Source organism: Magallana gigas, chromosome 5 (assembly GCF_963853765.1).
Source record: "Magallana gigas chromosome 5, xbMagGiga1.1, whole genome shotgun sequence".
NCBI lineage: Eukaryota > Metazoa > Mollusca > Bivalvia > Ostreida > Ostreidae > Magallana > Magallana gigas.
The window spans coordinates 35,067,151-35,090,230 of record NC_088857.1 but is presented as its reverse complement, the minus strand read 5'-3'; the positions used below and the strand labels follow the sequence as shown (position 1 = coordinate 35,090,230).

At 32.4% G+C, this 23,080-nt stretch overlaps 1 protein-coding gene across 1 annotated transcript; it reads left to right on the top strand.

The window, feature by feature from the left end:
• The first annotated feature begins 3,006 nt into the window (after positions 1 to 3,006).
• On the top strand, positions 3,007 to 17,297 carry LOC136275700 (location of vulva defective 1-like). The gene is made up of 8 exons (XM_066085452.1): positions 3,007 to 3,134; positions 6,754 to 6,816; positions 7,039 to 7,212; positions 7,317 to 7,398; positions 7,485 to 7,660; positions 13,109 to 13,285; positions 15,553 to 15,675; positions 16,069 to 17,297. The coding sequence occupies exons 1-8, from the start codon at positions 3,071 to 3,073 to the stop codon at positions 16,182 to 16,184; spliced, it is 975 nt and encodes a 324-aa protein (XP_065941524.1). The 5' UTR covers positions 3,007 to 3,070; the 3' UTR covers positions 16,185 to 17,297.
• Positions 17,298 to 23,080: the final 5,783 nt, after the last annotated feature.

Here is a 23,080-nt window from a genome sequence, read left to right as displayed (position 1 = left end):
TTTTATTTTCATCAATATCTTTTTTTTTTCAAAATAAAAAAGACAATAACATCTTATTGCATTAATGGACAGGATTTATTAGATAATGATAAAATGCATCTATTCTCTTTCAGCAATCACATACTTTCCACTTCTTTATAAAACATACAAAAAATTGTATAAAATAATGAAGGGCATTAACCTTTGAGCAACAAAATCATGTTTTAGATATGATATTTTAGTGTTTTATAAAATTAAATTGTTGTGTAGCATGTCACTTCAAGAAATGACGCATATTATTGACAACGTATGATAATATATTGCGAGTTTTAAATTACATCATGTGACATACAAACCTTTTTAATTAGTGTTTATAGAATAACCAACGCAGTGCAGGCAATAAAAGATATGTCAATGTCAAAGATAATTTTCCTTATAGCAGAACGATTATTCCTGATAGATTTTATTCTTCGATTTCTATGCTAAATTCATTTATTATCATCACATCATAAGAAATATTAATGATAAAGAGAACTATGGAATTGTAAACATATGAGATGTTCGACATGCAAATAATTTCTTTAGTTGTCTAGCCAAATTTTTAATCGATGGATCAAATGTAATATACAGTCTTAAATTCTAATTACGGGTATTTACTTTGCACGAGTCTTCAAAAGCGATTTGAATTCGGGGGGTTCAAGGAAGTTATTAAACTGTCATTTTCTTTGTCAAATTGCCAGAATCGTCAGTCTTGATGAGCCTGAGCCCCTGGCCCAGGGGCCTCACAAGGGGTTTAGAGTTTGATGTAGGTTTATATCCCATATATAAGCAATTTTTTAGGATTTTTTTTAGAAGTGCATTGCTCAATATGTGGTATGACTATTAAATCATCCTTTTAGAAAACTGACTACTAATAATAAACACAAGAAAATTTAGGGGGAAAATTCATTTTTATTGATACAGGATCTACAAGTACTATACTAAACTGTCCAGATAGTTTTGCATTATGACTTTATAAAGCTGATTTGTCATAGCTATTGTTGCTCAGGTGAGCGATGTGACACATGGACCTCTTGTTCATAGATGTTTATGGGAGTATAGAAGAATACTAATATATTTTTATATGGCCATAATAGCCCAGCACCAGGGCCTGGGCCCCTGACCCATGGGCCACAAATTTTGTAATTTAGATAGAGGGATTTATGAACATCATAACCGTACATTTAGTTTTCCTCAATTTTTTATGGGAGTATAAAAGATTTTTCTAAGATTCAATGCAAAAAAAAGAATTAAAAGATTCAATGCAATCATGATCAAAATATGGCCATATTAGCCCTGTCCTAAGGTCTGACACCCTGGCCCAGGGTCCATTTATTTCACAATTTTGGTAGAGGTTTAATGAGTTTAGTTTTTTTTAGGTGTGTGTGAGTAGAGAATATGATTTTATGAAAATATGGCCGTTATGCATATTTTGTGCCATCTGTGAGGCCCCAGGGATGGTAAGATCGTAAATTTCACAATTTAGATTCGTCATATCCTAGAGATGCTGCAACAAAAGATGGTGACCATTGGCATTGTAGTTTTCAAGATGTTTCAAAAGTAAAACTGTTAAAGGACGACCCACGACTACTTAGTAAGACCAACGGGCAATAGGTCACATAAAAATGTGAAAAATTTATTGACAATTAAACAGTCGGATAAAAGACAAAATTTGATCAGCAAAGCTCACTTGACCTCTCAGCTCAGCTGAGTTAGAAACAGGTGTTGGGAATAACATTAAAAAAAACAAGAACAACAATGATCTACCTGGAACAAGTGTGAATCTTAACTTTTTAAGTTATTTAGGTAGCAAGGGACAGTTTCGGATAAAGTATCCGTCAATATTTTTGTAAAATTGAGAGTTGCTGTATTTGAAGGCTTATGAGTGTTGCTAAAATTCATGAAATGATTTTTAATGATTATCATAAATTAGAGGGGTGTCTCTTGTTGAAATTGATATGCAATATGTAGGCCCCATATGTAAGGTACATGAGAATCAGAAGTAAAATGTGAAACCTGCGGCTATGACTGTTGTGTTGACTTTACACAGTGAAATTGCAAGTTACAGACGGGAGGTAAACTAACACGAAAAGTATGTGGATGGGACATTGTAAACTATACACCGGTAAGTTTCTGACATGTGATAATGCAACATGCACGCAGTACGGAAGGTCAACCCTCTGCAGGGAATTAGCTGGGGGAGGTCTAAAAAGCTGAAAAATCATGAAAAATTAGCAAAATATGAAAGGGTCAAAATCTCATAAAAACCAGTATGTAGAGAATTTTACGGGATTTGTCTAGTAATTTTCTTCAGAAATTGGTGATTGGCCTTTTAAAGAATGAATTAAAGGTATTTGTGCTGAATGGAACCTGGGGATATTATAGTTACAGAGTTTCGAAGACATGCATCTCTTGGCTACAATGAATTGTATAAAAAAAAAAAAAAACCTGTCCCCTGCCACCTTAACCATTTATAAAATGACCCCAGAGCACTTGCCCATCATAATATTAAATGTACCTTAACCAGCATCTTGACCAGACCAGCTGCAAGTATATATGTGACCGCGTTGGTTCATACAGTGTCAGGTAATTCGTCTAGAACTGCATCCGTCGTGTACAGTACGAACGGGGTGAGGGAATGTTGGCGTAGAGGGTACGAGGTATAAGGTTGAGGCGCGCTGTGGGCCGTAAGGTATATATATATATATATATATATATATATATATATATATATATATATATATATATATATATATATATATATATATATATATATATATATATATATATATATATATATAATATACATTTCCATTGTGCGGACACCAAGGCATTATATGTTACGCAGTCCGAGAACATCATAGCCGATATCATACCATGCTTCTCTATCCTCCGCTTGTTCAAGCATACGATTTTGTGTCGCCCCTTTTCCTCGATAAAATTCAATTTGTTATTTTGATATTCCTTAGTTAAGTTATTTAAATGCTAGTTAAATCGTGTCTTTCACGATCTATGTCATTACTGGTAACAGCGTAAACTAAACAGCAGCAAGATGTCTTTGAGCGGATTACTTTGGCTCATCATTGTTGGAGTAGATTACTTCACAAAAGTATCTGGTAAGTTTTAAGAATTTCTCAGTATTTTTTCTAGGGACATATAAACGGGGCTGTGATCTATGTGCTAAGGTGCTCAAATGAATTGATATTTCAAAACTTCCTCAAAATGTGCGTACTAGTCATATTAGTATATATGATTTTTCGAAAGAGCTCTCTCTCTCTCTCAATTTGTTGTTGTTGTTATTCTGGGATCAAGAAAACACATTGGCGCTAACAGAAATTGCTCAGACTATACACTAGACAGGGTGACCTCAGCAAGGTGTGAAAACTGGCCACCTGTGTATTATGTTGAAGGATGTAAATAGCGCAAAACATCCGTCTCGTTTTATTTCAAAAGAAGTCTTTTACACACTGTTAGTAACTAGTTCTCAGTTATTTTGATGTTTACATTTCACATCAGATTTGATGCAGATCCATCAAGATCAATTATTTAGAGTTAACGGTATCACTGCGTCGCTTTATTTTCTTTGTATCGTAAAAAATTATAGTTTTATTATTTAACTATATACACAATTTCAAAATAAATTACAGAATTCGAAAGATTATGTTTGTATACATGATACTGTTTATATATACTGTATATAAGTGTACGTTTTATAAATTCTTTCATAACATCAATTCATCTGCGTTTTAGGGTCGTCCACAAATGAGACATAACTAAAGTACTCATGACGTACAGTACAGGCATTACAGGCAATGCGGGTCGCTTAAATCCACGTCAAATATGCGACTTCAGATTTAAGCATAACAGCTGCATTGTAAATAAATTGTCGTCCATAATAATATTAAATTAATAAATTTTATTTATGAAATAGAATTTCATGAAATCGGAAACTACATTCGAATTACAACATAACATGATTATTACGCTGTTAAATTTTGTGACGTGTAAATAAGAACGCATATCTTTGTATTTGACGTGCTTATTTCATTTATTATTTCTATAAGTTGATAAGATTTCCTGTTTTTATAACAATCTTAAAATTGAATATTTTCATTAGATGAACTCGTATCAATGCAGAGCAATTTCATCTTCTCATTTTATAAGTTGACACGCATAGCGCCGTAAACTGTCAATACATGTGTATGTTTTTAATTGAGAAATGAACAAATGTCGGGAATCAACTAACAAATTTATTTTTCAATTCATTGATAAAATTATCATTCATATATAAAGTTGGTGCTGCGTTAAAGCACATGGAATCATAACGTGTTATGTCAGTATGCGTTTCGTGTGTATACATATAAAGTTTAAGTCACGATCATTTTCTGTGTATACATGTAGTGATTAACAAACTGAGGGTAGAAAACGACATGCCCTTGAGAGTTTTCACACCTATTCACGACCAAAGAAAAAGTCTTTATCGCGTACGGCTTCGTCTAATCGCACAACACCTTACAAGAGAGAGAGAGAGAGAGAGAGAGAGAGAGAGAGAGAGAGAGAGAGAGAGAGAGAGAGAGAGAGAGAGGGGCGTTTAGGCGTAATTTAACGTACACTTATGTGAAATACATTAATATCCAATACTAAATATTCATAAAATTAGTATTCATAAAAGAATATGGTACGCTGTGATTGAATCCATCATGCAATTTCAGATTTGAGTCCACGTGCTGCACCTGTCAATCAAATCAGCCTGCTAGCTCTACCGTTCTATTAGTTTTATTTTTAATAAAGAAAATAAGAAGTATATCCAACAGTTAAGTTTTTTTTACAATGTTCGTGATGCATGATAAACTGTGTTTGGAAAGTTTAATTCGTTGTGTTTTTTCTCTATCTCTCGTTTAGTTTCTAATGGAGGTTTTTTGCGGGAAGGAACATTTTATTTTAAACACGTTAAGCAGTTAAAGAAAGCAGTAAAATGAATCAATTATTTGATATAACTATTAGTAAAATTGTTTGATATGCATGTACAATTCTTCTTGTTCAATCGTTACACTGCCTCATTCCTGTGTATTCTGTGCGTTCAAGCGTAGAGTGATTTTCTGTCAGTGCGATGGTTTCACACCTTTGTGTAAAACAATTGGGACTAAAGTCAAATAAAGTTAACTTCGACAGTCATAAAGCTTTGTGGTGGGGGTGGTGGGGGGGGGGGTAAGGTTACGAAAACGGGAAACGGGTTTTCATAATTATTACTTATATTCAATAAGATTAAATGTACATGCACACATAAAATGATATCAGTACATTTACTGAAATGTTTAAATGTTTTTTATCGGCCGCATGAAATACTTTCAAAACATGTTCTTAATTTCTTTGAAATGTGTAAGAACATAAGAACGGTTTAACAACATTTTCTTCTAAAAAAAAATGTATCTAGTTATTCTGTTAAGAGAGAGGGGTCTCGGTCGCGAGCGAACGCTAACCTCCGTCACGGTGGGTAGTTGGTACACCATCACGACAACATGACAAAGGATACCCACAATATCTTTCGATTACATAATCTTATGCAACTCTTGGTTTCTCTAAGGCTCCTTACTCTCTATTTGTTATAATTCAGTTCAGAGAGATACACGTTAATTTGATTTTGCGCATTACGATGTGGCGTATTCGAAGGTGTGAAAGAAGTTGATGAGGAAGGAGAGGCTGGTAGACTCTCGGTGTCTTCCATCTCTCGCAGCTTGGCCCTCTTGTCCTGCTCACATCCAGCATGCAAGACCACAGCTCGATCGACTTCCTCAAGCCGGCCATACTGAACGTCATACTCATTTCCACACTGAATATTTAAGTCAGACTGAGTCTTGAAGAACTTAAAGATTGTTGTCGCAAACGTAACGCACTAGAAAGTGGGAATCCTCGTACAATGACAAACGAAGAGCCATACTTAAAGTAACGCAACACAAATTCACTAAAACGCAATCTGATTAAAATCAGCTGTTCTGATACGCTACCGCTCTCGAAAGCGGTAGCGTGTCAGAACAGCTGATTTTAATCAGATTGACTAAAACGTGAATTCACGAAAAATGTTCTTTACACGTAGAAGAAATGAACGGAACTTGCTAAAAATACCGGGGTGGTAATTTTATTGGAAGCCCTAATTTTTAATCACTTGCTCATCATTAGTTGACACGCATGGACTTCAACAACAAACAATACAAATGTAGGCAGACCAATTAATTGTTAAGAAAACACAATCACACTGCGTACACATTTATAATTTTATTGGCAATTAAAATCATTTCATGATAATTTTTAATTTAACGACCTTCTTAAAATATGATAATGGATTCGAAAATCTTTTATTTGCAATTGCTGCACAAGTATTAAATTAAATACTTTAATAATTTTTTCAATAGCTATGAAATTAAAAAAAATAGTAAAAAAAGACTCCGTATTTCGAATATAATCTCTGTCAAAATCTGGTTAAATATCGTCATTAAATATAAAGAAACATGCAATTTATTTGTCATTCGGGAAGATAACTCCCGCTTGTATACGATACTTTTCCATCGATAATTTTACCGTGGCGGGGACAGGTAGATGATGTGGGAACGCGGTATACCTGTCTCACCTGGCCGATCACCTCGATGTGTTCATACCGTGACGGGCGCGGGAAACACGGGATCCGCGTTGCCTGTACTGTACTAATCTTGTTTTTTTCCTGTATTTCAAATGGGGCAGCCTGTACCTCCGGTAGGACGACTGGAAAACTACCAACAACCAACAGTTACGACACCGGTTCAGGTAAATATTTCTGTGCATAAGTCATGGAGACAATGAGAATGGTTTAAACAATCACACGCCTATTACCCGAGACAAAAACTGACATTGTAAATTTATTCACACCACTTAGTTTTGTTACATGTAATTAAAGATGGTGCTTGTTCTCAGTTATTTTTACATAATATTCACTTTCATGGAAAGAATGACTGACAGTAATTATTATGATTATCTTTACTCGTACAGGAAGGACGTTTGTGTTAAACTCTGATGATAACGACTACCGATTTCCTTGCTGTGGCTTCGTGTCTGGTTGGGAGTTCTATGTAACTACTACCAATGGCACTTTGTACGCTCAGGTGTGGCGAAAAGTATACGGAGTGTGGATGTTAATTGGACAAAATTCCTTTGATGTTGAAAGTATATAAATTTGATATTCTTACATCAGATTTCAAATGTTGAATGTCATCAAGTATATTTGTATAGAATCCTTTTGCAATGTTACTAATTATAACGAATTTCAGCGGCTGATTTTAATGGAGTCTTTACTAGAACTGTTACAGCGTCACAACAAATATCGGTTCAACCAGGAGATTTTATTGGATTGTAAGTTTATCATTCATTACAGAGAATCTAGTTAAATTGAAAATCATTTTTTGAAAATCATTCAATTTTTTGTTGTTTTGTACAAGCATGTCGTCTGGGGCCACCATACCGTCATACCACAGAACAAATTTGGGTACAGGTTCGAACTATGAGGACGTGATTTACTCAGATACAGCCTTAAGGACAGTTGGAAGCCTGTCCGCTTTTTTAAGCTACGCAACAAATAACGTTGAATTTAGCATCAGAGCTACATTGTCACCTGGTAAAAGTGCTTAATTTTAATGATTTAATTTACTCATTAGATATTCTTTAAAATCTTGTGTGTCTTTTTTATTGATTCTACTTGAACTATGGTTAATTAGTAGGTTTTTAAAAAGTCTCCTTTCCTGCGCAGTACTTTCTGATTTTAATTATGATAAGGAAATTAATTCATGTGACACTAATTATTTCATTTTTATATTAAAACGTACTTATCCTCTAAAAGAAATAATCCATTACGGAACTGCTTATTTTGAGGGCCAATGTATAGCATGGCGAAGTTTAGGTCAATAGATAATAAGAAATCATAAATCAAACAATTGCCGTTAAATTACATTTCATCAAACTGTACCATTGCGCCCTGCAAAGAGCAGTACTGCACTACAGGTACCGTCAAGGGGTCCATTTTTGATAACTGTACACGCGATAAAAACACAATTTTATTGCTGTAAAAAATTGCGGAAAGTGTCGAGTAATTATATGAAACAACACTTTCTACAAAGCATTGCAAAACAATTAAGAAAATTAATATATTTTAGAATTAAGAATTCGTGTCTTTTAATGAATATCGATGACTGAAGAGCAAAACCAAAATTAATCTTATTGCGCATGTCTACGGGCAATCAGATGGTTGTAATTACATATTACAGTTTACATATATCTGTCACCATTGTATAAATGGTTTGAAATATATAAGTGTAATACGTTTTTCATTAACGGTGCCCTATACTCTTGCCTGTTTGAAATAGGATTACAATCGCACGAACTAGAAATTGTCCTGAAGAAAAACAAATACGTCATTGTTCCAGGGGAGTATACACGTCACAGATTGCTCATGCAATTTCTTTCTGCCTTGTTTAGTTACTTGTATATAGAATCAATTTAGTCATACAAAAGTAATTGTATCCTTTCTTTCTTGAAATAATTGCAATTATTTAGGTGTTGACCCTCCACCCTCTTAACATATCAGACTAACATTAGCTGTCGGTGTCACGTGATTGATTTATATTCTCTCATAATTAAACATATACAAGTACATGTTATTATGATCATGCTGTTGTCTATAGTAGAATCATATATTGAAAGTTATCAATGATAATTTAGTGTGTATGTTGTATTTTAGCCGGGCTTTGCTGAAAGCAGAGCCCTGGCTGAAGGCAGGTAAACGCCAATGATACCATAAATAGCACAACTTCAAAAGTAAATAAAAAACCGAGCAGCGTCAAAGTAAAAGCTTCCGCTATACCAAATAGTTACACAGAGAGCCATGTTTTGTCAAATCTGTTGGTTTTTTTATTTGTTTGCGAATAAATTTAGCGTTGTTTTTTTTTCCTTTCTTATTAATCACGTATTTTTTTATAAACAAGAGTATGCGTTTTGGGCACATATAAAATGCGCATGAATTTCCATGAACTACTTTTCAAAGCATTGGTGTTTGGCTGCACATAGAAGTAATGCGGGGAAGGGGGTTAATTTATAACGCTTGTTTCAAATTTCAATGACTGTTGAGTTGTAGACGGGATAACGTGACCCCATCTATTAGTTTACTGTCAGCCGAAGTCTCAAACCGGAAGGCACGCGTAGAACACATGAATTAAGTCTACGCGTAAGAAAATAGTGCAGAAACTTTTCATACATTTCAGTGAATATATATAGTAAAAACTCGCATTAAATCGTTTAAAGTCCTCTATGTATAAACCAAAGTCTATAAAGAAAATAATCAAATTGCTTTATCGATCAAATTATTCTTGCTCGGGTTCAATAGTTGTAGTGATTTGTGGAATAAGTTACGTAAGTGAATGCACAACACCGTTGACGATACAGCTGGTGGACGAGCTCATAAATATATAGAAGAGATTGAATGTTAAACCGAAAGTAAAGTTCCCAAACGCAATGTGCCATTTTCTAGTTTTGTCGATTTGAAAAGCAGTTGACTGAATTCGGAGTATGAATTTTAATGAAAGTAACGGTTGTATCGTAATTCGTGTAGATGATGCACGAGTTAACACAAAAAGTAGTAAGTGGCGAACGAATTTATTTTTACCAATTAATTTAATATGAATCGCTGCAAGAAAATCGTGACAGATAAGTCGGTCTAAAAAATCAAAATAGCTACCGTGACGAACTATTTTATTGTTATAGTACATGTACTTGGAATAATCTTATTGTAAAAAGAAATATTTTCTACGTCGGGTGCCTGTGTTTGTTATCGGTATACAAATGTTAACTTTGTTCGGTAATTCAGCAGTTTGAGAGTTTTCCGGTTTTTTCATAAACATTGTATAACAGATCCGTCTGACTTGTGGATTTTCCCTTGGATCACAAATTAAAAAAATCTAAAAATTTAAATTATCTACCATGGTGGCATATCTCTGCCCATTGTGTGCAAGTTATTTTTCAATTAATTATGTCGACATTCAAGATAGATATGTTGATATGCAAGATAGTTATGTCAACATGCAAAATAACTATGTTGACATGCAAGAAAACTACAATCAAATAAGAGTTATAAAAAATCTCAAATATCGCCAACATGTGACATCCAAGATGCTAGATACGCTACCTACTGATGTCAACATGCAACTTATTAATGTTAACATGCAACTTTTTTATGTCTATATGCAACTTATTTATGTCGGCATGCAACTTAGTTATGTTGACATGCAAGATAAATATGTTGACATGCAACATATTTATGTCGACATGCAACTTAGTTATGTTGACATATAACGTATAAGTTGCATGTCAACATATTTATATCGCATGTAAACATAACTAAGTTGCATGTCAACATATTCAGATGCTAGATACGCTACCTACTGATGTTAACATGCAACTTCTTTATGTCTACATGCAACTTCTTTATGTCGGCATGCAACATATTTATGTCAACATGCAACTTAGTTATGTTGACATACAACTTATAAGTTGCATGTCAACATATTCATCTCGCATGTCAACTTAAAAAAGTTGCATGTTGACATAAATAAGTTGCATGTCGACATAAATAAGTTGCATGTTCACATAAATAAGTTGTATGTCAGCATATTTATCTTGTATGTTAACATAAATAAGTTGCATGTCGACATAAAAAGATACCATCTAGTATCTTGGATGTCACAGGTGGGCAATATTTTTAGATTTTTTGAGATTTTGTATAATTCTTATCTGATTCCTATGGTGGCATATCTCTGCCCCTCGTGTGCAAGTTATTTTTCTATCAAATATGTTGTTATGCAAGATAAATATGTTGACATGCAAGATAATTATGTCAACATGCAGCATAACTATGTTGACATTAAAGAAAATTGCAATCAGATAAGAATTATACAAAATCTCAAATATCGCCTACCTGTGAATTCCAATATGCAAGATGCTACCTTTTTATGTCAACATGCAACTTATTTATGTTAACATGCAAGATAAATATGCTGACATGCGACTTATTTATGTCAACATGCAACTTATTTATGTCGACATGCACCTTATTTATGTTAACATGCAACTTGCGTATGTTGACATGCGAGATGAATATGTTGACATGCAACTTAGTTATGTTTACATGCGAGATAAATATGTTGACATGCAACTTATAAGTTGTATGTCAACATAACTAAGTTGCATGTCGACATAAATATGTTGCATGTCAACATATTTATCTTGCATGTTAACATAACTAAGTTGCATGTCGACATAAAAAAGTTGCATGTCGACATAAAAAAGTTGCATGTTAACATAAATAAGTTGCATGTCAACATATTTATCTTGCATGTTTACATAAATAAGTTGCATGTTGATATAAAAAGGTAGCATCTTGCATCTTGGATGTCAAAGGTAGGCGATATTTGAGATTTTGTATAATTCTTATCTGATTGCATGTCGACATAAATAAGTTGCATGTCGACATAAAGAGGTTGCATGTTAACATAACTAAGTTGCATGTCGACATAAATAAGTTGCATGTCGACATAAAGAGGTTGCATGTTAACATAAATAAGTTGCATGTTGATATCAATAGGTAGCGTATCTAGCATCTTGGATGTCACATGTTGGCGATATTTGAGATTTTTTATAACTCTTATTTGATTGCAGTTTTCTTCATGTCAACATAGTTATGTTGCATGTTAACATACCTATCTTGCATGTCAACATCTTTATCTTGCATGTCGACATTATTAAAAGAATAATAACACGGGGCAGAGATATGCCACCATAGATTCCAATTTTCTTGCATGGCAACATAAGTATGTTGCATGTTATCATAATTATCTTGCATGTCAACATATTTATCTTGCATGTCGACATATTTGATAGGAAAATAACTTGCACACAAGGGGCAGAGATATGCCACCATAATCTACCTAAATATAGTTGTTTTGATTTTACCCGGTTAGTTTTAGTTTTTATAATTTTTTCTTGGGGTCTTATTTTAAATTAAATACCGTTGTGTCAATTTTCTACAATTATGAAGAACAGTCCCAGTCGGGATTTAGTAAAATTTAGACAAAGTATCAGGCAATTGCAAAAAGCCGAATTTTAACATACTAGATTGAAACAACTAATTCAAACTCATAATTTTTTGGAACATATTCGAGGAAAACGTGGACAATTATAAATTCAAACTTTCAAGACCCCGTCTTTCAGTTCTCTCAGTACTTTGATTTACTACTAGACAGACATATTTTATTTATAGCCGGTAACAAAACAATTCAGTCGCTCTCTGGCGCATTTCCGACATTAAATGCATAGGAGAGAGAGAGAGAGAGAGAGAGAGACAGACAGACAGACAGAGAGAGACAGACAGAGAGAGATTGTCAGTTTTATCAATAAAAATGCATAAGGTCACATCAAAAGAGCCCGGCTTTCAGTACTACTTCAGTACTTTGATTTTGTCTTGTTTCTGTTTTGCCTTTTTTTGTATATGCATATTATTTCAATCAATGTGTTCTGTCCTTTCTCACTCTCACAAAAAACAAACAAACACACAAACAAACAAACTTTCACAATAGTTACACATGATATAGTTGATTAAAATATAGCTATACTTTCATGCATATTATTTGTAAGAAAATTAAAGAGATTCCAAAAGAAAGGTTACATTGACATATGAAAGAACTGTGCACTATGTACACATGTAGTATATAACAAAAGTTTGTAAAAGTCATGAATAAAAATATAGATAAAAAAAGGAGTCATTACTTTCCTGGCAGGATAATACCTATTTTTTAAATTATTTATATTTTATATCATTGTAACGCAATCGATAAACAGCATTGCAATTTAGAGAATAAAGGTAACTTTTATAAGTAAACAAAAGCATGCATTTTCAACGCCTTTAATTCTTAATTATATAAATTAACATATTACATTATTATATGTACGGTGTATAACGTTGAGTTAGTAAATAAATTGTTTCAATCGTCTTTCTCACCTTCTGTTACATGCTTTTTAGGGAACACTCCGCAGTTTATATCGCTACCTACGACATCATCTGTAGTTGAGGACACAGCGGTTGGAACAACGCTGATTACAGTAACAGCAACGGACGCGGACTTGTCCGACAAACTGACGTATACATTGAGGTCAACGAACCCTGCTTCGACGTCTTTCAACTATGACCCGATTTCAGGTTATATCTGAATTAGTTTTTGGGAGTTGATTTTAATCAACTCTCCTATGCAGTTACTCAGACAAACCGAAAGTGAAACAGTGTTTGGACCTCAGCACAAATCATCGCTGCTGACAGGACTTAGTTCTTGAAAATGATTGATGAATTCGATGTAATGTATGCTAAAGCATTGTATTTCAAGGAACCTTATTTAAAAATACCTTGAAAATAGTCATATTTTAAATGGTACGAACAATCAATTAAATAGTTTTTGTAGTCGTATGTATTCCTACGCCAGAGTTCAATATAGTCTCGTTCAACTCGACGCTCGGCTGTCTTCGTAAATGCTTGTCGGAGATTTACGGTGTCAGCCGAGCGTTTGGTTGAACAAGACGAGAGTTCAATATTGCTTGGATCCATACAATTTTCGAGAAATATTTTGTATTACTGATACCTAGTTTGATTGAAATAATTCTACTCTCAATATTATTTAACATGATTCATATGGGGGTTTCTCCACATTCTTATCGAAAAAGTCCAAAAGTTCATATTATAAAAATGTGCGTAATTCAAATACAAACTAGAAACTACATGTACTTGTCATGCAAAATAACATATAATTGATTTTAAGATAAACAAACATCGACAAAATCAACTCCCGTCAGTTCTTCAGTACTTTGATTTCTTATTGAGCTCGCCTGAGCAAGTAAGTTTTTAAAAAAAAATTGCGGTAATTTATTGTTCACCCCTTCTGCATTATATATATATATATATATATATATATATATATATATATATATATATATATATATATATATATATATATATATATATATATATATGGATAAAGGGTTTACAAAAGTCTTCAGATGTAGCGCCAGTCTATCCAAATGAAATTGTATACATATGCTATGTAATCATTTCATTTGTTTTAAAATAATGAAAATACCAAAGGGAGCTTCAAAAGTCTTTTTCCTATAAACAATTTTTTTTAATAAGCTTCCTTAAATAACTTTGTTCAAATCATTTCACCCAGAGGCCAGTTAGTGGCCCCAAAAGAGCTTTAAAGTTGCCATATTCATACAAAGAAAAATATGTTATCTTTTTAAAATATCACAATTGCTAAAACTTATAAGATGTTATGGAAACAAGGCAATGGAAATAAGTTTCAAGTCGTTAATTGCCCCCCCCCCCCCCCCCCCCCTCCGCCTCATGGGTCTAAAAAGTTATCATTGCTTTTTTTAATATTACAAATACTTAGTAGCAAATTAAGGCTTTGGTGTATAAAATTTAATGTAAAAGCAAATCATGATGGAATGAGGTGTTACTATATCACCGCACTTGGAGGTCAAAGAGAGAATGAGGATAGATTGTCAAAGAATTTTTTTTAAAAATCCAAGTAGAGAGGTTATTATAGCATTGAATCATGATTTTTTGAAATATACAGTCTCATAACTGCAGCGATATGTGCATACAAATTGAGTAACGAGTGTTAGCGCGTTATGAAAATTTGTATGCAAGCATCGCTGCAGTTATGAGAATGTATACTTAAAAAAATCATGATTTAATGCTTATATTTACATTATTTTAACTTCATGCCTTGTCTGAAAATGTGATTTATACTTTAAAATTCCTATTTTATCCTAAGGGTAATTTCATATTAATGGAAGATCCACAGTAACAGCTGCAAGCGTTAACTTTGATTTTCGCTTGTGACGTTGCAGTTAGCAGCGTTCAACGTTTGTGATGTCATAATAAAACTCGCCATTTTAACCTTTGAGTACCCTGTGTGCATTACAGTGTTATAACTGCTGTAGCTTTCAACACACTTTACAAGCAAAAAATATGTGAATGTAAATATAATTTTTAAAAGAACAAATTGTTTATGAATGAAAGCTACTTATAATTTGATTATTAAAAAATCAATTATACCTTAACCTGAAACATCAGAGAAAATTTTACTAATGTATTCATATACATGTAGTGTAACTGATTAGGTAACAGTATAATAAAGAAGTTTCAATAGTGAAATGTAACAATGAAATTAAAAAAAGCATAAAGAAGCTATTTCATTAGACGTTACTTGACAAGTAGAATAAGCTACAAAACGTTTTGTGCTTTTATACAATTTTCTTAGAGGGGTGGAATTTTTTAAAGCTTCGTAAGTCCGTTGGCCATTTTTGCTCAAAAGAACTTTATGGCTTTTGAACCACCCCACCCCCATTTTATGATAACAAGTGGTCATTTAGATTACAAAGATGTGCACTAATATTTGATTGTTTTTTCAGGAAATCTGACTACTTTGAAAGCGTTGACTGCCGGTACCACCGTATTCAATTTTTCTGTAGTGGATCTTTGTGGCAATTTAGTTTCATCTACCTTTACCCTTACTGTTACAACAACACATAATAGTAATTATTTTGATTAGAATAAGAGATAAAAACTGATTATCATTACAGTAAACTTATAATGTGTGATATAAGTATATAAAACCGCACATAAAAGTATTCGACGATGTTTTAAAAAGTTGTACCACGAACAAGTGCATTTGTATTTAATTAAAATTTATTGTCATAAAACAGTAAATTCGCATGTTTCTTACAAGCAAAAGATATTCATACCCGTAGATTTTACACAAAGTTGAAAATTATTCATAGGATTATCTCTTGCTTAAAATTAACACTTCAATAGACTTAAGTAAATAACTAGAAATATAGACTATATACTTATAAAAACTTAAACGTACTTTGAATAAACATGTATGATTTCACGTTGTACATTTTAAAATATTTTGATATTTGTAGAAACAGATCCTATCTCCACCAGCGTCTGCAGATCGGCATCTTCTGATTGGCGTAGCTCGGCTACAAAATATATACTGTTAATCTTAACAACCCTTGCTGGGTTAGCTTTGTCATGATTGAATATTGTGTGTTAGTGTTTAGGAAATCACCTCAATCAAAATCTAGAAATATTATAAAAAAACAAACCTTTTACTTAAAAGTAGTGATATTGAACAATGCGCATGATAAAATTCAAATTTGTATGTAACAAGCAAAGACATTGTTTTGAAAAGTATATTTTGCATTAACCTATATTGTAACTTTAAAGAAATAAAATATTTATTTACTCATCATATTAGACAATTTTGACTTGCTTCTAATGCCAAAATATAAAAGTAATGATTGTCTAAACAAGGAAGCAACAACGAAAACGGCTTAAATAAAGTTGTAATTTCTAAATTCTAAGGAACAAAAAACAACGTTTTGAAAAGAAATCCTCCAACATACAATTAACAATATAGCGCAATCAAATTCACGATACAAAATGTATGAGGAAGTATACTTTCTTTATAAGAAATAATTGCTTACTGGTATATGTAGAGAAGTGATAAGAAGAGTGGCAGGGGACATGCTGTTAATCAACCATTTTAAAGGCACCTGACCATGAAAAATTTATTACATTGATTTAAAAAAGAAGTATATATATATATATTTGCATTTCCATTGTTCTTTTCCACTGTAAGCCCATACGGAGGAGCTGCAATTATTTCTCTATAATCGCAATTGCTCTGTCTGTATACTATGACGTCATAAAGGTGTAACTTTCCATGACGTTATAGATTTAAACTACTATATACGATACATCATGTGTTTTTCTCCAACTCCATTAAAATTGACGTATTTTATATTAAAACATGTTTTTGATAACATTTTAAAGGAATTACTGTTATAAATTATCATTGACTCTGTTAACAAATCTATGCAATTAAAAAGATGCATTACAGTCTGAATGTTTACTTTTGATGTAATAGCTAAATGTCAAGGTCTAGGCTAAAACAGGGTATTTGCGAGTGGTAAAATGCAAATATAAGTAATAAACAACGATTATTTAGTGAACATGGCGTTATGAATAGCAACTGCTCTGCTGGCATATTTTCCATGATGCGCTAGCGCGCATCATGAAATATGCCAACAGAGCAATTGCTATTCATAACGCCATGTTCACTAAATAACGTTGTTTATTTCTTAAATATATATATATATATATATATATATATATATATATATATATATATATATATATATATATATTTTTTTTTTTTTTTTTTTTTTTTTTTGAGAATATATATATATATATATATATATATATATATATATATATATATATATATATATATATATATATATATCAATCTCTCTGACCATATCTTTAAATTTCACCAACATAACTTAAATCACGGTATCGTCTTTCCCATCCGTATAAGTTGAAAGTTACCATGGTAACTACAACTACTTGGAAATCTGAGATCATTTCGTGCTCTGAATATAGAATAAGTTTTGATACATCAAGAAACAATCTCCAAAAAAAAAAATAATACAAAAAGGCATCTAATAAACGATATAAAAAATATCAATTTTAGCTTCTTAGATTAATACGGACGTTTTATAAGGTACATGATTTTACATGATTTTTAAACGGTATAGAAATGCGTGTATTTATATGAGAACAGGTCGTTTCTACGGTGGCTGTCATAGGACATATACTTGAGATATTTTTTAAATTCGTGTCCACGAAATAAAAGTCGTGACCACAAAATAAAAGTCGTGGCCTCGAAATATAAGTCGTTTCCACGAAATAAAAGTTGTGCCCGCGAAATAAAAGTCGTGGCCCGAAATAGAATTCGTTCGTACGAATTTCATTTGTTGTAACAAAATGAGAATTGAATAGGTTTAACACGTACTTTAATTACTACGTGTTATATACTACTTTAATGTATTTCATCTTTTTAGATGGTCAATATACAAGTTGACTGTTTCTATGAACCAGTTTATTATTTGTTTATTATGACATGTATTTACTATTGTTAAAACTTCAGATAGGAATAAAAAGCTTGTTGAAAAATATATTGATAAAATCCCTCGTTTTTATCCAAATCCAAATTTGATTAAACCTGTAAAACAAATGAAAAACCAACTAATTCTGTTAATTTTTAACTCAAATGACTTTATCAAATTAATATACATCCGCAAAAAAGGGGGGAAAATGCTTTATAAAATGTAAGGTAGAGACAAGGCTGTAAAATGTTACAGTAACTGAAATCATAAGCACAACTGACTCTAGTTTATTTGGCTATTATCTACTGTTAAATTCTTTGCAATTAGATATTGAAAATCAAAGGTTTTGTTTTTGTTACAAAATGGATTGCCTTTATAGATACACTGTTTATTTTGAAAGAATCATAAACTATTTAGACGATAAAAATATTCTAGAATTACAATTGTAATATCATTTGAATTTATATAATTCATGAGAACGAAAGTTATTTCGTGGCCACTACTTTTATTTCGCGGGAACGACTTTTATTTTTGTGGCCACGAATTTTATTACGTATGAGCGACTTTTTTTGTGGCCACGAATTTGAAAAAAAATATATCTCAAGTATATGTCCTATGGCAGCCACCGTATGTTTCATCCAATCGTGTAGAATTTTTGCTTCTCACTACAAAACTATGTATAATAAAATCGATTTTCTCAAGAATTAGAGAAAAAAATATCTGGTGGACGAGTCAATTAATTTATCACATGAAAAACATAATTATTAAAATCATTTATTTAGACAGTTGCCTTATGTAAGTATGTAATTTCTGAAGTAATTCCTCAAGCTCATTTTGTTATAAGTCCAGCGGGATTAAAGCAAAATTAATATATAACTCAATATATTTTATAGAACCTGTGTTTTTTTCTTTAAATCGAATGATCTCGCAATTGCAAGGTCTTTAAAGATCTGGAAAACTTGTGCTTATATATACACTGTAAATGTATATCTGTCGGCAAAATTAACATCCGTTCCAAACATTACATAATAGTGCTTTCATAAAACTTATTCATTTGATAAATGACAGATTGTGGACGACTTACAACAACACATAGCAATTTCAAAATTACATCATGTGACATGAAAACTTGAATTGTGAAATGAAATCGTTTTTAATTAGTGTTTGTAAAATGCTCAACGCATTGCGCACAAAAAGGATATGTCAATGTCAAAGATGATTTTCCTGACCTTAAGAGGATTATTATTGAACGATTTTATTCGTTGCTTTCTATGCTAAATTCACATCATATAAAATTAATAAAAAAGGAACTATTATGGAAATGTAAAAATATGGGGCGTTTGAATGCACATGCAAATACTTATGTAGTTGTCTAGACATGCCAAATATTTTATCGATGGATCAAATGTAGCATACAGTCTTAAACGCTGATTAAGGGTTGAGTATTTACTTTAGATGATTATTTAAATGCACTTGCGTAGGTTGGGACTCCGGAGTTTAAGGAAGTTATTAAACTGTCCTTTTCTTTGTCAAAATGTCATTAACATCAGTCTTATATTGAATATGGATATCTTCTGCGGCCACGGTCTATAAAATTTGAAAGGATATCATTTATACGTAAACACCTTAATTACCAAAAAAAAGCAATGTAAATACTTATGTAGTTGTCTAGACATGCCAAATATTTTATCGATGGGTCAAATTGTTTTCGTACTGTTCCTTATTAATGTTTTAAGTTTCAAACGGAAGACCTTATTGTTTTCGTACTGTTCCTTATTCTTCTTATTTTTATGATTACAGTGTATTATTTTTTTCCACAAATTTAATCAATAACAAATTTTCAGGATTGATGGATGATAGATTTAAATTGAACAAGTAAACGCTTTTATTCGTCAAAGGCACAACGCGTCGAAGCTTGACTGCGCGCAGTTATTGAGATCGAAAATGTTGGGATTTTTTCTATCACGTTTTCTCATGATTTGGGAAAAAAACATTACAAGTCATTCCGGCCTTGAGACAATTAAGACATTTTGTTTTGGTTCATGATTTTTCTCTAAAAATATCAAAAATAAAACTTTAACTTTTCAGGGATAGTAGAGTATTTTCAGCGGCAGTGATCCTAACATATCTGAACGTCTGCCGTCACTTTCGACCATCACCGATAGGAAACAAAAATATATCAATTTTTCAACTTTTTTTTTTTTAATATTTTATTTTTCAAAAGAGACACCTTATTCAAGTCATAATATGAAATGTGTTTTTAATTCATTTGACGCATTCTAAAGATTTCAGGCTCGAAAGTCCTGATTTTTAGAGTTCGCGAAGCTCATTCGTTTGAGTGGTGGATTTGTTAACCGGCGACTCGGCCTCAACCACGAGTGACAAATGCTTTTTCTTTCCTGATTGTGTTTCACTTTATGGTTTTATCTTTGAAATGATGAATTTTAAAAGGGGCCTAATTCCAGTTTTAATTTTATCAGAAATTTCAATATTAGCGACTTTTTCCAGTTCAAACGTAGAGCTCGTTTCAAAATACTGTTGAAAAATCGGGGATTTGTTTTTTGACGTTTTTTGTTTTTTTAAATATTTTTTTAGTTTTCTTTAAAGTGTTGGTTGTCTTTTTAAAGTGTATATATGTAATCACACTAAAATCTCTCGTTGCTCTCAGTGTCTAGTTAATTTTATCACTAGTGTATTGATAGTATGTAGCAGAGAAATTAAGTTATTAAACGCCGGCAGCTAGTGTGTGGGTCCAACTGCCAAGCATTCTTTATTTTTTTAACTAATTTTAACATCTGCACGTAGATAGAACTTTTTTTATTGTGACATTGCTCCAATATTGTTTGGATTTTCCCCTCTGTGTTTCTGCCATACTCGTTTTATTTTTGTTGCTTAGTTAAAATGATCGCCAAGGGTTACAAATCAGAGGGAAAATATATGTACGCATTATATGTTTATATGTTTTCAAAGATAAACTAAAAATTGCCGATACACCAGTTTTATTAAAAGCAACAACCCCCTTTCCCATCCTTAGGGGCCAATTGGACACACCCCCCTTAGGATATTTATACGAAAACAAAAACACTGAAAAGTTATTCTGTCATATTAACTTTCGCGGTTTACCTGTTTATTTATAAACCATTCATTCAAGGATATTATCTGGCATTCATTCAAAAATGTTGTACACATACCACACTTCAGTATTTTAGGCTGATTAAATTTTACTTTACTATTAACCAGTTAACTGTTGATTTAAGAACTTGAAAAATGGTTTGATTAAATAAAAAACTTGTCTAACCCTTTTAATAGTTTAACTTTTTTAAATACATGACCAGTATTTTACAATGATTAATTATTCAATATGAAAAAGCAAGAGAGGATGGCTCCATTAACAGTTACACTCCCTTCCCAAACTCTTGCCTGGGGTTTTCGTGATCTATTTAATTTTGATAAACAGCTTCATTCATTCTCTTTTCTAGATATGTACTTATTTCATTCATTAGAATTGAGGAGCTGAATAAAAAAAATCAAAATTTTCAACATAATGTACAGTCAACCCACACCCATTATATGGATTAATTTAACACAATATGACTATTTTGGCCCCACCCTAGGGTCAAAACCCCTTCACAGGAGGACATGAAATTTACAATTTTGATATGTGGCTTCCTTGTCTACAAAATCTTTCTTACAAGTGTGTAGGAGTAGAGAAGAAGATTTCTGAAAGTTATGTAGATTTTCTTAAAATAGAACATACCCGGTATATTAATCAATATCACCAAGTGACAATTTAATATATGTGTCGGACAATTCAAAACTATGATCATATTAACCCCCCCCCCCCCCCCCCCGTCTCAACTTCTGCCTCATGGACTGGGGATCACCATCGCACTATTTAACATCAGGAATAACAATGATTGATTTTATCTCCCTCAAATGTGATAGTACAGAAGAAAATATTAAATCAATACAATTTTACAACATGACCACATTGGTCCCGCACTAGCACCTGAACCCCTGACCCAGGGACCATGAATTTTAAAATTTTGGGATAGGGATTTATCGACATTATTACCATGCATTTTGTTTTTCTTAAATATAAAATAAAGTAAGGACGATTTTTTTTTAGATTTGATATATTTTTACTATATAACCATGATATTGATCCCACTCTAGGGCCTGAATCCCCTTCCCAGGGGTCATGAATTTCCCAATTTAGGTAGAGGGCTTCATGGATATCATAACCATGCATTTCAAATGTATATGGGAGTAGAGAAGAAGATTTTAAAAGATTTAATAAACTAAATGACCATATTCGCCCCACCCTGGGGCCTGATCCCCTGACGTAGGAGCCATGGATGTCACAATTTCGGTAGATGGCTTCATAGATATCATTACAATGCATTTTGTTTTTACCCCCTTAAGTGTGGAAGTAGAGAATAAGATTTTTGAAAATTTTGCTTTATTTTTGTATATTTTGCCTTGTGGAAGGTACACTGGGGTTAGAAGAGCCATGAATATCACAATTTTACTTTTTCTTACCATAGAGATGCTTCAAACAAAAAATGGAAGCAACTGTAGTTTTTAAGAAAGATTTTAAAATGTAGAATTGTAAACGCACGACAGACGACGCACACCACACGAAGAAGGACAAGGATCAATTGCAAAAGGTCACCTGAGTTACTCAAGTGACCTAAAGAACCCAAATTAGATAATCATGGGTAAGCTGAAAGGAGAAAATGTCTTAAATTATCATATTGTTATATCAAAAAAAAAATATTCTTCAAAATACGTATCCATGCACATTTGTTCGTTGTATGTAACAGAAACATATTTATATACTTCTTCACTAAAAAAAAGTACAGTTTGAATCTAACGACTAAGCAAAGTTAAACACATCTATATTACTTTATTCAATTTTAAAACAAATACAAAGAAATCAAATGTACAATTTAAAAAATGACACCTTTTAACTCGA